The sequence below is a fragment of the Cucurbita maxima genome, unplaced genomic scaffold (assembly GCF_002738345.1).
Source record: "Cucurbita maxima cultivar Rimu unplaced genomic scaffold, Cmax_1.0 Cma_Scf00007, whole genome shotgun sequence".
Taxonomy (NCBI): domain Eukaryota; kingdom Viridiplantae; phylum Streptophyta; class Magnoliopsida; order Cucurbitales; family Cucurbitaceae; genus Cucurbita; species Cucurbita maxima.
The window spans coordinates 1985699-2000112 of record NW_019272023.1 but is presented as its reverse complement, the minus strand read 5'-3'; the positions used below and the strand labels follow the sequence as shown (position 1 = coordinate 2000112).

General features: G+C 34.7%; 2 protein-coding genes and 1 long non-coding RNA gene across 8 annotated transcripts; 1 reads left to right on the top strand and 2 right to left on the bottom strand.

Annotated features, from left to right (window-relative positions):
• Positions 1-2308: 2308 nt before the first annotated feature.
• On the bottom strand, positions 2309-2846 carry LOC111481779. Its single transcript, XM_023127370.1, has one exon. It carries the CDS (start codon positions 2841-2843, stop codon positions 2364-2366), a length of 480 nt encoding a protein of 159 aa, XP_022983138.1. The 5' UTR covers positions 2844-2846; the 3' UTR covers positions 2309-2363.
• Positions 2847-7447: 4601 nt separating this feature from the next.
• Positions 7448-11354, top strand: LOC111481656 (protein EMSY-LIKE 1-like). Of its 6 annotated transcripts, none has more exons than XM_023127201.1 (10): positions 7448-7563; positions 7663-7846; positions 8450-8649; positions 8736-8845; positions 8937-9057; positions 9255-9593; positions 10082-10321; positions 10403-10471; positions 10542-10605; positions 11036-11354. In XM_023127201.1, the coding sequence occupies exons 2-10, from the start codon at positions 7819-7821 to the stop codon at positions 11059-11061; spliced, it is 1197 nt and encodes a 398-aa protein (XP_022982969.1). In that variant the 5' UTR covers positions 7448-7563; positions 7663-7818; the 3' UTR covers positions 11062-11354. The 6 variants fall into 6 exon arrangements, with proteins under 6 accessions (XP_022982969.1, XP_022982972.1, XP_022982973.1 ...); XM_023127204.1 differs by having other exon boundaries at positions 7448-7846; positions 9255-9443; positions 9525-9593; XM_023127205.1 differs by having other exon boundaries at positions 7448-7846; positions 8487-8649.
• LOC111481814 lies at positions 11043-13883 on the bottom strand. The gene is made up of 2 exons (XR_002718090.1): positions 13505-13883; positions 11043-11424 (listed from the first exon to the last, which is right to left on the bottom strand). It is a non-coding gene; the product is annotated as an uncharacterized LOC111481814 (long non-coding RNA).
• Positions 13884-14414: the final 531 nt, after the last annotated feature.

Genomic DNA, 14414 nt, shown 5'->3' with positions numbered 1-14414 from the left:
GGTTCCTTCTCTAACCGATTCGGATCATAGTAGATGTGACTCGTGATTGATTCTTCCTATTCAGGTTATATTGTTATCAAAGTCATGATCGTTGCTTATTTGTTTTTAACCTATAATATTATTTTCTTTAAAATTATTTTCGCTCACAATTTCTAAAACATGACTCAAGACTCGAGCATGGATGGTACAAAACAAAGACAGAATCTTTCATTCCGGACTTTATTCAAACACCTTCAGAGCATTCCCTTTTGTTACCTTCAACGATAAGGCCTTCCGCTCATTGCAAGCTGGAAATGACATAAGAATTTGAGTAGTAGTTATGGTTTTTCGATGAAAAAGGATTCAGATTTCGAGATGAAAAAAGAAAATTAGAAAGTGTGAGATTTTGATTAGGTAAGAAAAAATGAAACCATGTGCTACTTCGTCACAAGTGTGATTCTATCTTTTTTTTCTTCAAAAAGTAATGGTATTGATCTCGAGATAAACGACTTCTATTCAATCCCGTTGGCACACTATCCAGTGTGTAGCTCTTGTATCATTTGCAACAGCTCAAGTCCACCGCTAATAGCTATTGTCCGCTTTGACTCATTATTAAGGGGATAAAAATATTCTATGACTCGTACTAGCTCTTTGGTTGGTCATACAAAGAGCATGCTCAAATAAGCTACTACACTCATTATGCACTTGCATCACTACCCGAGCTTCACTGCTACTCCACCCAACTATTACGCCTATCACAAACTCCGAAAACCAAATATGGCTTATTTTTTTAAAATATTAAAAAAAAAACAAGACTTAAATATTTAGAGTTACACATATATTAAGAGCAAATATCCATTAATAGTAATAATAAAAATTTTAAATTATTTATTAATCTTTTTTTTCTTTATAATAATATCTCTATTCCCACGAGGCCTTTTGAGGAACCTAAAACAAAGTCATGAGAGTTTATATTTAAAGTGGACAATATCATATCATTGTGGAGAATCGTAATTCCTAACATGGTATCAGAGTCATACCCTAAACTTAGCCATGTCAATAAAATCCTCAAATATCGAATAAAGAACTCTGAGACTTGTAATGTATTTTGTTCGAGGGGAGGATTGTTGAGAATTATTGGGAGTGAGTCATACATTGGTTAATTTAGTGGAAGATAATGAGTTTATAAGTGAGAAATACTATCTCCATTGGTACGAGATGTAGTCAAAAGTACAGGGGAGACTTATAGTGTACTTTGTTCGAGGGGGAGGATTGTTGAGAATTATTGGGAGCTAGTCCCACATTGGTTAATTTAGTGGAAGATCATGGGTTTATAAGATCATGAGAGCTTATAAATTTATAAATTGTGAATAATAATATTTGTCGATATAAATATTATAAATTTATTTTTTAATGAGAAAAAATGGTTCTAGAAGATGTTTAAAGTGTTGCCACCTAAGGGTAAGATTTGGATTATATTTTAAATGGTGACATTATTTTAAAAACAAAAAGTGGAAAAATAAGTTTAATTTTACTTCTTGAACATGAGTCTATTTTATTTAATTTAATTAAAAAAATGATTCTAATATATCCATTATTTTTGTCCATACCATGTTAGGCTTCATAGAAAACAACAAATTGAGACAAAAATGAAGTGGCCATGTGGCCAACTCAATTTGGCTAAATATTTATTAAACCACAAGTTTAATAGTTTAATAATGATTTCCAAACTAACACTCCTTTCATCATTTAAATATTGACATCTGTCGTTGACTTAGAGTCGTCATTTTACTCTTTTCGTAGAAAATTATTTAAGGCTACAACGATATGATAGACAGTTTTTCACGATTTGATTTGATGTACGAGTATTTAAAATGTATTTTAAATTTAAATTTATATTATTAAAAATTTTAAATTAATTTTTTTCATAAGAAAAATAGAAATGACCTGACCCACCATTCATCTTCGTAGGAATCAAGTGTACATTTAATTTAAAAAATAAAGCAAGTTGATTTCAAAAATATTTTTAAAATAAAATTTTATTTTTCAACTTTTTTCTACAAAAGAAAAAAAAAAGTCTCCTATAAATAATATATATATATATATATATATATATATATATATATATATATAAGTAAATGGTATCTTAACGAATTTTAAGAAGATTCAGTCAACGATATTTTAAATCGATTTATATAAATTGAATTAGAATATCATAAACATATATTTAATTTTAATTAAATTTAAAATTATAAATAAAATGAGGAGGAGAAAAATAAAATTTAATAATTAAATTTTTTATTTAATTATCTTTTTAAATTAGATTCACAAACTGAAAAGAAATTAATATCTAAAAGAACAATCAAACACTGTATATATATATATCATAAGCTTCTTGCCGCCATCTCTTGAAATTTCCGGTAAGACTCCTGTTTTTCGAGCCTGAATTTCTCATGACACCTGGCGATGAAAATATCTGCTAATTTGTCAATTTCATTAGCATGCCGACATAATTCCTCTTCTTTATCCCTGTCTTCCAGCCACTGTAAATACCCAGCAAGGTGGTCGGCGGCGCCGGAGGAGTTGTCATCCCACGTGAGCGGCGGGGGAGCCACGTGATAATTGGAGGAGGAGCACCAGTTGTAATGGAGTCTGAAGGAGCCGAAGAGGAGCTTGTTCTTGTTCCTCTTGAAAGCTATGGCGGATTGGTGGTTGGCCTGTTTTAGGATGTGAAGCGCCGTCGTTTTGGCTCGAGAAATTGCTCGGGCAAGAGAGAGAATTAGCGTCTGTAAAAGGGCTTTGAGCGAAGAAGATGAAGGGAAAATTTGAAGCGAAGAAGATGGCGAAAGGGAAACCATTTTCATTTTTTCATACACACAACAACTTCACCTGTACTTTAGTTGGTTTATAAAGGGATTCGTTGACCATTTTGCCCTTCAACTCTTTCGTTATTTAAAGCTAGTGGCATGTGACTTTGTGGATAAAGGTGGGAGGTTTAATTTTTTTTTAATATTAATTTAATGCATAAATTACACGCGTTCCCCTTAAAAATTTTAAAATAATATCAATTACATCTATAAATTCTCGATACAAATGGTTGCTAATACCCCCATACATTGATGAAACAAAATCAAGAATTCGCCCAAGGCAATAGCTTATCAAGACAATGATCAGTAGTTGGTTCGAGAGGATGATCAGCCACACTAGGACTGAGACACAGCTATGGGTGTACATTCAACCTGACAACCCAAACCAATCCAACCTGAACTATAAGAGTTGGATTAGCATTTCGGGTAAGGTTGGGTTCATTTTTTTGAACCCGATTTGAATCAGTTCGGTTGCAGGTACTTTTTTTTTGTATCTTTTTTGAAAATATGTAGCTTTATGAGGGAAAGATTCGAACATTTGACCGATAATAATAACAAAGAAGAAATACCTAATCTTCCTTTATGGGCGGTATAAGATGATATGACAAATCTTGGTTTTTTTAAAATATTCCCAACGCTTATCCCTAAGCTCTTACTTTTTTCCCAATGCTTTGACACGCAAATGCCTAGTTTAAACAGTGGCAATTTGGTGAATATGGAGAAGAAGGAGAGGGTGTTGGTAATTTCATATCATGGTGATGACGACTTATGCTGGCGACAACGCCTAACGGAGTGCCGAAATTTTAAATTGGAGAGAAAGACTTGCACGGCGACCACGGCGACCGCGGCCTTCTTCGCAAGTGCGCTTTGGATTTGTGTCGTCTAAATATGGAACATCTTTTCTTTTTTATTTTATTTCATTTCAAATTTTCAATAATAATTTAATTATTATTTTTTTTATTCAATTTACCTCAAAAATACATTTAAATTTTCCGTATAATAATATAATCACTCGGTGGAGAAACCGACAATCTTTTTAACATTTTAACCCAACTGTAAAATTTGATTTCTCCCGTTAAATAAAATTACCAACTCTTTAACATGTCCAAAACGTGCCAATATGGTATGAGATAAACAATTCGAAAAATTTGACCAAAACTAAATTTATAATTTTAATATATTAGTATCACGTGGTTTTGGTAAATAATTAGATTAAAAATAGTTGATGAATTATTGAATCTAATCGAATCTAAAATCAATATTTATTTATTATATAAAAAATGTAATTACCAACCCTCATGAGGTGGTGTAAAAAAGATAGAATTTGAAATGTGCCTTGGCTCCCAAGTAAAATAATACAAGGTTTCTTGCGAACTTGGATAACTAAAGATTGAGAAAAAAAAAAATTAAAATAAAGTGAAATGGGACACTTAACCACTTTGTTTTTGCTAGAAGAAAAGGTTTGAAATTTTCAAATATATATATATATATATAATTTTGGGATGCTCGTGTAAATAAGAATACATAAATGAATTGAAACTATATTCGAATGAGAATAATCCTAAGAAGTAAAGTTATGGTTAATTATGACCGGTATTAATAATATTATTCAGATATCTCTGTGAAATTAAGATAAATTTTGAAGCATATGAACTAAAATAGTATTTTAACTTTATTTAAATCTCTATTACTGAAATTAGTCGAGTTGGGTTGAGTTGGCTATCTTTCGAATTGGGCTTCCCAAGGTCAGTTGGGTTGGGCTCGGCTCAGTTGGGTTGGGTTCGGTTCTCTACTACCCAAATTTTAATGTTAAAATAGTGTAATTTCAAAAAATAAAAAATAAAATACTATTTCGTTTTTTTTTTAATTTTATTTATATTAAAATAAAAGAATATATATTATTTCTTTTGAAGCAACAAATTAAATAAAATTATATAATTTTTCCCCATTTAATAATCTCACTTGAAGAAATTGTAAAAAGATCTGAATCCCAATCAAAATTTGATAAAAAAAAAAAAAAAAAAAAAAAAAAAAAAAAAAAAAAAATTCTCAACTTGATCATTTATATACAATCAAAGAAAAAAAAACATCAAACTACGGATTGAATCAAATCTAGAACGAACCGTAAACGCATCACGACACTACTTTCTTCTCTCGAGATCGAAAATTCAGATCCAAAAACTCAAAAAAAAAAAAAAAATTCTCAACTTGATCATTTATATACAATCAAAGAAAAAAAAACATCAAACTACGGATTGAATCAAATCTAGAACGAACCGTAAACGCATCACGACACTACTTTCTTCTCTCGAGATCGAAAATTCAGATCCAAAAACTCAAAAAAAAAAAAAAAATTCTCAACTTGATCATTTATATACAATCAAAGAAAAAAAAACATCAAACTACGGATTGAATCAAATCTAGAACGAACCGTAAACGCATCACGACACTACTTTCTTCTCTCGAGATCGAAAATTCAGATCCAAAAACTCAAAAAAAAAAAAAAAAGAAGGGAAGAAATCTACTTCTTGTTTTGAATGGGATTTGCTCCACTTGGGGGCATTTTCTTGAAGCTTTGTTCCACAGCTTTCTTGGGCTCTTTAATGGAGTTGTTCTTCATGTTCTTTGTTCTTGAAAGCAGCAGCAGCTTTCTGGGAAAGCTTCTTCTTTGATCCATTGTAGCTAAAAGGGTATTGGTTTGGAGTTGATGGCAGCAACAAGAAGCAGAAATGGTGAGCATTTGAACCAAAACCACAAGGAAAAGGTAGCACAAGGATTTGCAGTTTGAAGCCTTCTTCTTCATATCTTGCCTGGTTTTCAGTGAATTTGGAGATGGTGGATGGTTTATATTATATAGCCTCCCTTGTCCTCTCTTCTATTATCATACACAAGAATATTTGGTTTTTTACTTACACCCATTTTTTAATACACTTATATGTCGGATCTCACGTCGGTCGGAGAGAGAAACGAAGTATTCATTAAGGGTCTGGAACCATCTCTCTAACATATACGTTTTAAAATCGTGAGGCTGACAGCAGTACGTAACGGGCCAAAACACACAATATTTGTTAACAGTGAACTTGAGCTGTTACAAATGGTACAATAGTCTGTCACTGGGCAGTGTACGAGGACACTGGGTACCAAAGAGGAATGAATTATGAGATCCCACATCAGTTGAAAGTGGGTCTCGAAGGGGGTGGATTATGAGATCTCATATTGGTTGGAGAGTAGAACGAAGCATTGGGTTTATGGTAAGGTTGATGACGATATGCAATGGGTTTAAGCAGACAATATCTATTAGTAAAACTAAAACTCTGTATTATAAAATTTTACGACCCATCATTCTCTTGCAACATGGTTACGTTATTTACTTTTCGCTTCTGAGAGTGAAGACTATCTCTACCTATTAACACGAGTCATTTCAGCATATTCTGTCCTCACTCAGAGTCATATAACACGAAATTGTTTTAAACAAAATAAATTTAACTTTGAAGTTCTTATGATTGAGCTACCGAAAAGGAAAGTGTATATTGTTTTTACAGATAGTAACTTTTAATTTTTCTAAACATTTACTAGTCATCATATCTTCGAGATTGCTCTCATTTAGATGTAGTAACGGTTTGTTTATCTTTACTCGGGTGTCACATGTCCACTGTGATTCGTTAACATGTTCGGAAAAGGAAACGAGAAAAGGTGTGAAGTTGAATGAGAAAATCTTTGTCTAATGTAGGATTCGAAATTAATAATTGAAATATTTTAGAAAGATGATTAGAAGCATGTGAGTGCTGAATTGACTAATACTGTTCTTTCTGACTCACTTACATTGAGCTTTGCAAATTGAGTACTAAATTATCAAATAATATATAAACATATATATTCTCATGTGACTCACCACGTGAAATTCAAATCAAAGCACGTGCCATTACATGTTCTTTCCCATTGCCTTGTTGTTTCCAAAGATATCAAATATGATATTGCTTTTATTCTTCTTCTAGGGTTTTTTGTTTGGCCAACGTTACCCAAAACATAATTATATCGGTTTTGTCATTCGGTGATTCTCTCGATGTTGATGCAACAGTCCAAGTTAATCTACTACTAATAAATATTGACTGCTTTTGACTCGTTCGGGAGAGGTTTTCATACCCTTATAAGAAATGTTTCGTTCTCGGTCTCTCCAACCGATGTGGAATTTCACAATCTACCCTCCTTAGGGGTCAAATGTCCTGACTAACGCACCATCCAGTGTTTAGCTCTGATACTATTACAACTCAAGCCCACCGTTAACAAATATTGTTCGTTTTGACCTATTACGTATCAATATCAGTCTCACGATTTTTAAAACGCGTCTACTAGAGAGAGATTTCACACCCTTGTAAAGAATGTTTTACTGCAACAAATTCTGTAAAACGTTCCACGGGTGAAGAGTCTAAAATTTTGTAACACCCGAATATATAAGAGATATATGATATGGATAATGTAATGTTTGGAGATTTAATTAATTTTTTTTTATTGAAATTATTTATTTTAAATGAAATGCACTATATATAGCCAAAAATTTGAATTTATTTTGTATTTTACATACGCATTTTTTTGTTGTTGAATGTTGTTTGGAGCTCTGGGGCGTTTCGCGTTATTTTTGCAGACGCGGTTTCCGTATTGATTGGGGACGAAGACGACACCTCTCTTCTACACATAATCAAGCGCCAGTCAACATTTAGTTCTTCCTCCAAACTCTGTTTTATCTTTCTTTATCTTCTTTGATCGATTTCTTTTCTTGTTTTTTTTACCCATTTCCCCTTTTGATTCTTGACTCTAGCAGTTCTTATCTATTGATTTGCCGCATTTCCATTGATCAAGATCCCGCGTTCTCCCGCGTTTAATCCAGTTCTTAGCTTCTTCTTTGTCGATAATCCATTTTGAACACTTTCTGCGCTCTTCCTCTTCCAATCTTTTTAGGCTCTTCTCATTGATCATGGACTATGAAGCCTGCGACAGTAGCGGTATGTTGAAATGGTTTGGATTTTGTTGTATTGGAATATGAGTTCTTTCAAATTTAATTTGGCGGGTTTTCTTTGCGCGTGGTGGGCTCTTTATTTTCGTCGAGGGCATGAAAATAGGTTTCAGTTTTTTTGGTGTTTTAACGGAAACTGGGGTTTGGTCACTTCCATCAAATGAAGGTTTAATCGCGTTTTACCCTTTGTTTTTGAGTTATGAGTATTATCATTTCCGTTATTTAGGTTTAGTTTTTGCATCCATTCGAGAAATTTTTAGACTATCGTGCTCGATCATGGTGGATACTCTTTGTTGCTTGATTGGCAAGCCAAGTTATTGTCTCTTCGGTTCCCTTTTCTCGAGGGCGTAAGTTATTCCATTTAGGACTATGAAGATTTAGGATTTTCTGGATTGTGAGTTCCTTCAATGCCCTTTTCGGTTGAATTGTTCCTTGCATAAAGTATACATGATGGGGATTTCATCATTATAAACAGTTTATAGGAACCCGGAGGATGTTATCAGAATTCTATCATGTTAATGGGGGAAATGATGAGTTAATCTATGTATAACATTGTTTAGAATCATGTATCCTGCATATGAAATAACTGCAGGTACTGATGATGATCATCCACAATCACATCATAACAGAGTTTCTAGAGGAGGTCACATATCTGGAAGGAGGACGTCTGTTTTGAGTTCTTTTCCATATTCTAGAGTGCATGATATGGAGACCCGGATTCATGATCTCGAAAAAGAAGCTTACAGCTCTGTACTGCGTGCGTTAAAAGCCCAAGGGGATGCCATTACCTGGGTGTGTTCATCCTTTTCAAGTTTGCTAGTGCATATTTCATCTTTATTGGTTTGCATTAACTGAGGTTTATAATCTATGTTTGACAGGATAAAGAAAGCTTGCTAACAGAGCTTAGGAAAGAATTGAGAGTATCAGATGATGAACACAGAGAGTTGATCGCTAGCGTTAATTCCGATGATATCATCCGTGAGATTAGGTTAGAATGTTTCTCAAGCAATAGAATTTTAATCGATTTTCCGATGTATCTTTCTTCAACTTTATTGTATTATGTTTTGAGATGGTACAAGGGAGTGGAGACAGGCAGGTGGGCACCAAACCATGAGTTGCAGTTCGTCCCTGCCAGTTCATGATGTTGTTCCTAGTCCAACTGTTTTGGCATCCCGTAAGAAGCAAAAAACAAGTAAATTGGTATCACTACTCTTGCTGGTTTCCATATGTTGATTCTGCATTCTAAACCATGTTTTTTTGTTGCATCAAAGGGCCTTTTTGGCAACAACATATAAAACATGGTTGTCTCTAGTTTTCTGATTATTTAAGGTTTCTTCGTTTTTTTATCTTATTGGAGTACATCATTGCCTGGTTTTTCATATATGGAACCAATGCAGTACTCTTCTTCGGTTCCTGCTGGAAGAAGACAGTTAAATAATCGTAGTTCTTCTGGGGCTCTTCTGGCAAACGAATCTGCTGAAGCTCCAACATATGATGAGACTTTCATTGGAAGGAAAGTGTGGACCAGGTGGCCCGACGACAACAACTTCTACGAGGCTGTCATAAGAAATTACGATCCTGTTAAGGCATGTCTTAGTCGCAAAAAATTGCTTCAAGCGTTTTTTAACCATTTTGGGAACAATATTTTCTTGTGCCTTTTTCTTCAGGACAAGCATGTCTTGGTTTATGATGCAAACACATCACGAGAGACGTGGGAATGCGTTGATATTAAAGAGGTATGTTTGAGTATTGCTTTCTTTTTTGTGCCGAAGTATTTCTCTGAATCCTTCGGGTTGTTAGGGTCTACGGGGTGACAGTTATAGAATATGTTGACAAATTTAGGAAATGCACAAGAATCAACGAGATTCAGTACATTCTTTTGAAAATTAATGCCATTTTCTGTCATTTTCATATAGTGTCAGTATTCAGGAAGTGTATTGGGTGCACGAACCATGAAACATGTTGGTCGCTGCCAAGGATGTGTTGTTGAGTTCTTGAAAAACATATAGAATTCTGGTGCTGGTAGATTAAAATATATAGAATTCTCTCCTTCCCGTAGTCATTTGCTTGAGTTCTTGGAATCTTTTATATAATTTGTAGAAGCTTGGTGGCTGCTAAGGATGTTTTGTTGTTGGCATAAAGATTGCATGATGGTGACATCTTGGTGTGGTTGGGTTGTGAAGTCCAATCGTGTGCAGCGACTGAAATCTCCTGATAACTGCAGATCCCGCCCGAGGATATTCAATGGGATTGGGAGGATCTAAGAATGACTCATCGAGGAGGCCATAGTGGCCGCCTGTTTAGAAGAACGCAAAGCTCGGGTGGTTTTGCTCCTGGTGCTGGCAGGGGGAGAGGACGCTCAATGAGCCAATCCAGAAAGGAAATTTCTCCATCACAAAATAGAGTTGGAAAGAAGGCGGTGGATGATATTGAATTACTTAATACAGAGGTATTAGTAAAGGAGGTAAGTGTATATGCATTGGAAATAGATTGGATAAAAAATCAAAAACAGTGATATCCATTTGGTGATTTTGAACACCGACAGGTCGAGAAAGTTTTCAACTCAAGTAATCCCGATCCCGTGGAGCTCGAAAAGGCAAAGAAAGTGCTTAAAGTATGGTTCTTATCATGCTTTTCCCATTCCTTTTTTCTCTGGTAAATCGTGTTTTGTATTCGACGTGCAGGATCAAGAGTTGGCACTTGTGGATGCAATTTCTAGACTGGCTTATACATCCGATGGTGAAAGTGGTAATAAATATATGTGTACATGATGTCAGTATCTCTGCATTCTGTTGTATATCTCATTTCTTCTTCCTCTTTTGGTAGAAAATAATCATTTAAATGTGTTTGTATGAGGATTTTTCTTAATGTCCTGTGTATTTCCCCTCTTCTACAAAATAATAGCAAGAATTTCCTCTTTTTTTTCATACTGATATCAAATTTTAAACGTTCTTGTGGAATTTCTTGTTGAAGAAACAAATAGAGATAAACTAAACTCGGATTTTAACCTCCAAATACAGCACGACAGGGAATCTGAGCAAATTCGTTTAATATTTTCCTCTGTTTTGTATTCATGATTCTACCAAATTAGAGAAACTGGAGATAATTCGTTTACCGATTGTTGCATTCAGCCAAATGGATGTTTATATCTAATCGTCTTTGTTTTAATGCATAGCAGAAAGGGAAGCAGCCAAACGTGCATGATCAATTAGTTGACAAACAACAATACTTGAGCTACCAAGTGCCAGTGCCAAATCTGTATAGAATTGTACCAAAAATTATCCTATGTTAGTGGATCAAATTCTTTTGTTTTTTTTTTGCTTTTTTTGATTGGTTTTTCTCTTTCCAGTGAAGGGGAGGGATTGACTGTTCTTATAGATATAGGGATTGCCTGTTCTTATAGATATCTATGGCACTAGATAGGATAGAGTAAACAACATAGTGAAGATTTAGCACTCTGTAGCTTGTAATTGCATTAATGGCTTCATTTCCGGCTACATTACTCTGAATTCTTTCCAATTCTCTTTTGCTGGTGTGTCAATATTTGTGTTCGTCAATCCAGGGAAACTGCAGGCCAAAGTAGAATGAATCGGTAAAATAATTTGAAGTGTGGGGGAAATGAATTGGGTTAGGCAAAGAATTTGAGTTGCCCTTGTATATATGCAACTCAAAACATATCAGGGATCGTGGGTTTTCCATCTAGATCCAATTCAATACGATAATTAGAGCAAATCAAACAAGAACATTGAATCTTGTAACTCTAGGAAACGCTTCTAATGATTCAAAATTGCAGAAAAGTGAATAAGTTAATAGGATTAAGAACCACCTACAGTTAGAAAGGGGAACGAAACATTCCTTGTAAGAGGGTGGAAACCTCTATTTAATAGACGCGTTTTAAAACCGTGAGGTTGACAACAATAAGTAACGGGCCAAAGCAGACAATATCTGCTAACGGTGAGTTTGAATTGTTACAAATGGTATCAGAACCAAACACTGATCGGTGTGCCAGCGAGGACGCTGGACCCTTAAAGGGGTGGATTGTGAGATCCTACATCGGTTGGAGAGGGGAACAAAGCATTCCTTACAAAAAAGGGTGGAAACCTCTCCTAAGTAGACATGTTTTAAAACTGTGTGAGGTTGATGGTGATTCGTAACGGACCAAAGCGTACAATATCTGCTAGCGGTAGGCTTGAACTCTTACACTAACATACTCGGAGTTCAGATCATGACACCCCCTTTTCTAAGGTTTCCATCTAATGTCTGTTGCTAATTTGTCAGCCATACCCTCCGTCCTCCAAGATTGGAGCGGATAAACGAGAATGAAAGGGGCAAGTGAGCAATAACAATATATCAGGAAAACCATTCCTACGAACTATAATGGTGGTGATTTATCTATTTGAAATTACTTACACATGCTCATGCTTATTGTACAGAACAATTTCAATTCTTCTAAAACAAAGCCATCCGCGAGAACAGATTAAAGAACAATAGAAGAGAATACAGCATTAAAAACTATAAGACCAGCTCCTAACCAGCTGCTTAATTGAATACTGACATAAACCAGCTGCTTCTTGTTCATTAGTTTTGTCCTTAGAAATAGAAAACTGACATAAAAAAGCAGCTCCTAACCAGCTGCTTAATTACAGTCAAAATTCAAGCTTTATATAGGTGTCTTTAGCAGTCTTCTAAGTTGTGGCAAGAGAACATCAAACAAAATAGCTAACAGAACATTAATCCAATAATCCAAACACAAATCCTAGTTTCCAATTTGAAATGTAAATCTAGATTCCAAGAAAGTTGTCACATTAATCCAATAATCCAAAGACAACAGATTGGAGATCTTTCTCAAGTCATGTAAATCAAGATTTCGAGGAAACTTGTCCCTACCAATGGAGGAGATCACTGTCCGAACAACTCTTCAACAGACTCGTTTAATGGATAAAGAATCCAGAACTCAATTGAAAAGCATAGGGGCGAACCTAGGAACAGATAACACCATAAAAGAACTCAAATCCTTAGAAAATTATACCTCTATTTTCATCAAAGATGGGGTGTTCTTCCCAACTCTAACGAACTGAGACTCGAGTATTTCATAAACCAAAAACATTGTTTATGAATATACCAACAGAAGATCAATCCTCCTCCACCTTCACCTTGAGACCCCTCCATTGCCATTTTGTTATTCTGTTTCCCATTACTTTGATAAGAAAGTATCATACTCGAATCTGGCAGATCCTCATTAAAATATGGAAGATTTGGAGAATCCCGCAGAGTACACAGCCAACAGATAGCAATACTTCAAGAATTGTAATTACAACAAAAGCACTTACGTCTACAGCCAATAATTTATTATCAGATGCATGGATTATAAAGTTTCAACAGATTGAATATGATCTCAGTCAAAGAAATCAAGTTCATATCAAATAGAACACACCCAAATCCAAAAGCTGGAGTACCAAAACAACAAATGATTACCGCCGATCGGAGCCGACACTAGAGAACACAACGATAAGGCATAGAAAAACAGGAGGTACCATATCGAGCTACCATCAAGTCAAAGACTACTCAAATCCAGTTGAAGGGGCAAAATCAATATTCAAGACATACAAACACCCACCAAAAGATTCACGAAAATGGGGAAACAAACCTGCAAATTAACCTACCAACCAAAAACGCGAGTGGCGGAAATTTTCCAGGGGAGACTTCCGTGAAGAGTCATCTAATCGTGGTGGAATAACAGAGCAGAAAACGAGAGACTAACGGGATGATATTGCCGCCATGCCTCTCATATGGATCGCGGCAGCTGATTAGCGATAACCGATGAAGCGACCATGAAAACGCCTGAAGATCCAAACCCAAAAACCATGGTTGTAGATTGAAATTGTGCGTTACTTGATCCAAATCCCATCTTCCTAATTAAACAGAAATCACGATGAAAAGTTAACCAATGTTGAAGGAGAGAGAGAGATCGGGAAAAGAGAGGGATGGACATCGAAGTGCAGCTGACGCTAAGATAGGGGAAAAAATGCCGATGTTTTATTTGGAGCCGATCCTTCAGGGTTGGTCGACATGTCGTTTTTATTCTTCAAATTCACTACACGTCTATACGTTTAAAATACCTTAAAAATAATCTAACGCACTTTTCGCTTATAATATTTATTTATTTGAAATTGCTTTAATCTATTTTCTCGCTCACCGTTTTCTAAAATATTTCTCTCAAATGTGATTTGGAGCACACGATTAACTTGCTCATTAGATCAGAATAACAATCTCTGTCTATCATAACAGTGCGATGGTGACACATGGCAATGAATTTAAATAAAAAATTAATTAAATAATGATAAATAATAAATTATTTGGCATTAATTTCAATTCCAATTTTGCTGCCTAATATTTTGCCACCGAAACGATTCAATTTTGCTTCCAAAACCCTTACCCTCTGTATAGAGTTGGAGTTAGGGTTTTCGACCACTTTTTTCGTTTCCTTGTTTTGTATCTCTTTTTTTTTTTTTTTTTTTTTTTTTTTTTTTTTTTTTTTTTTTTTTTTTTTTTTTTTT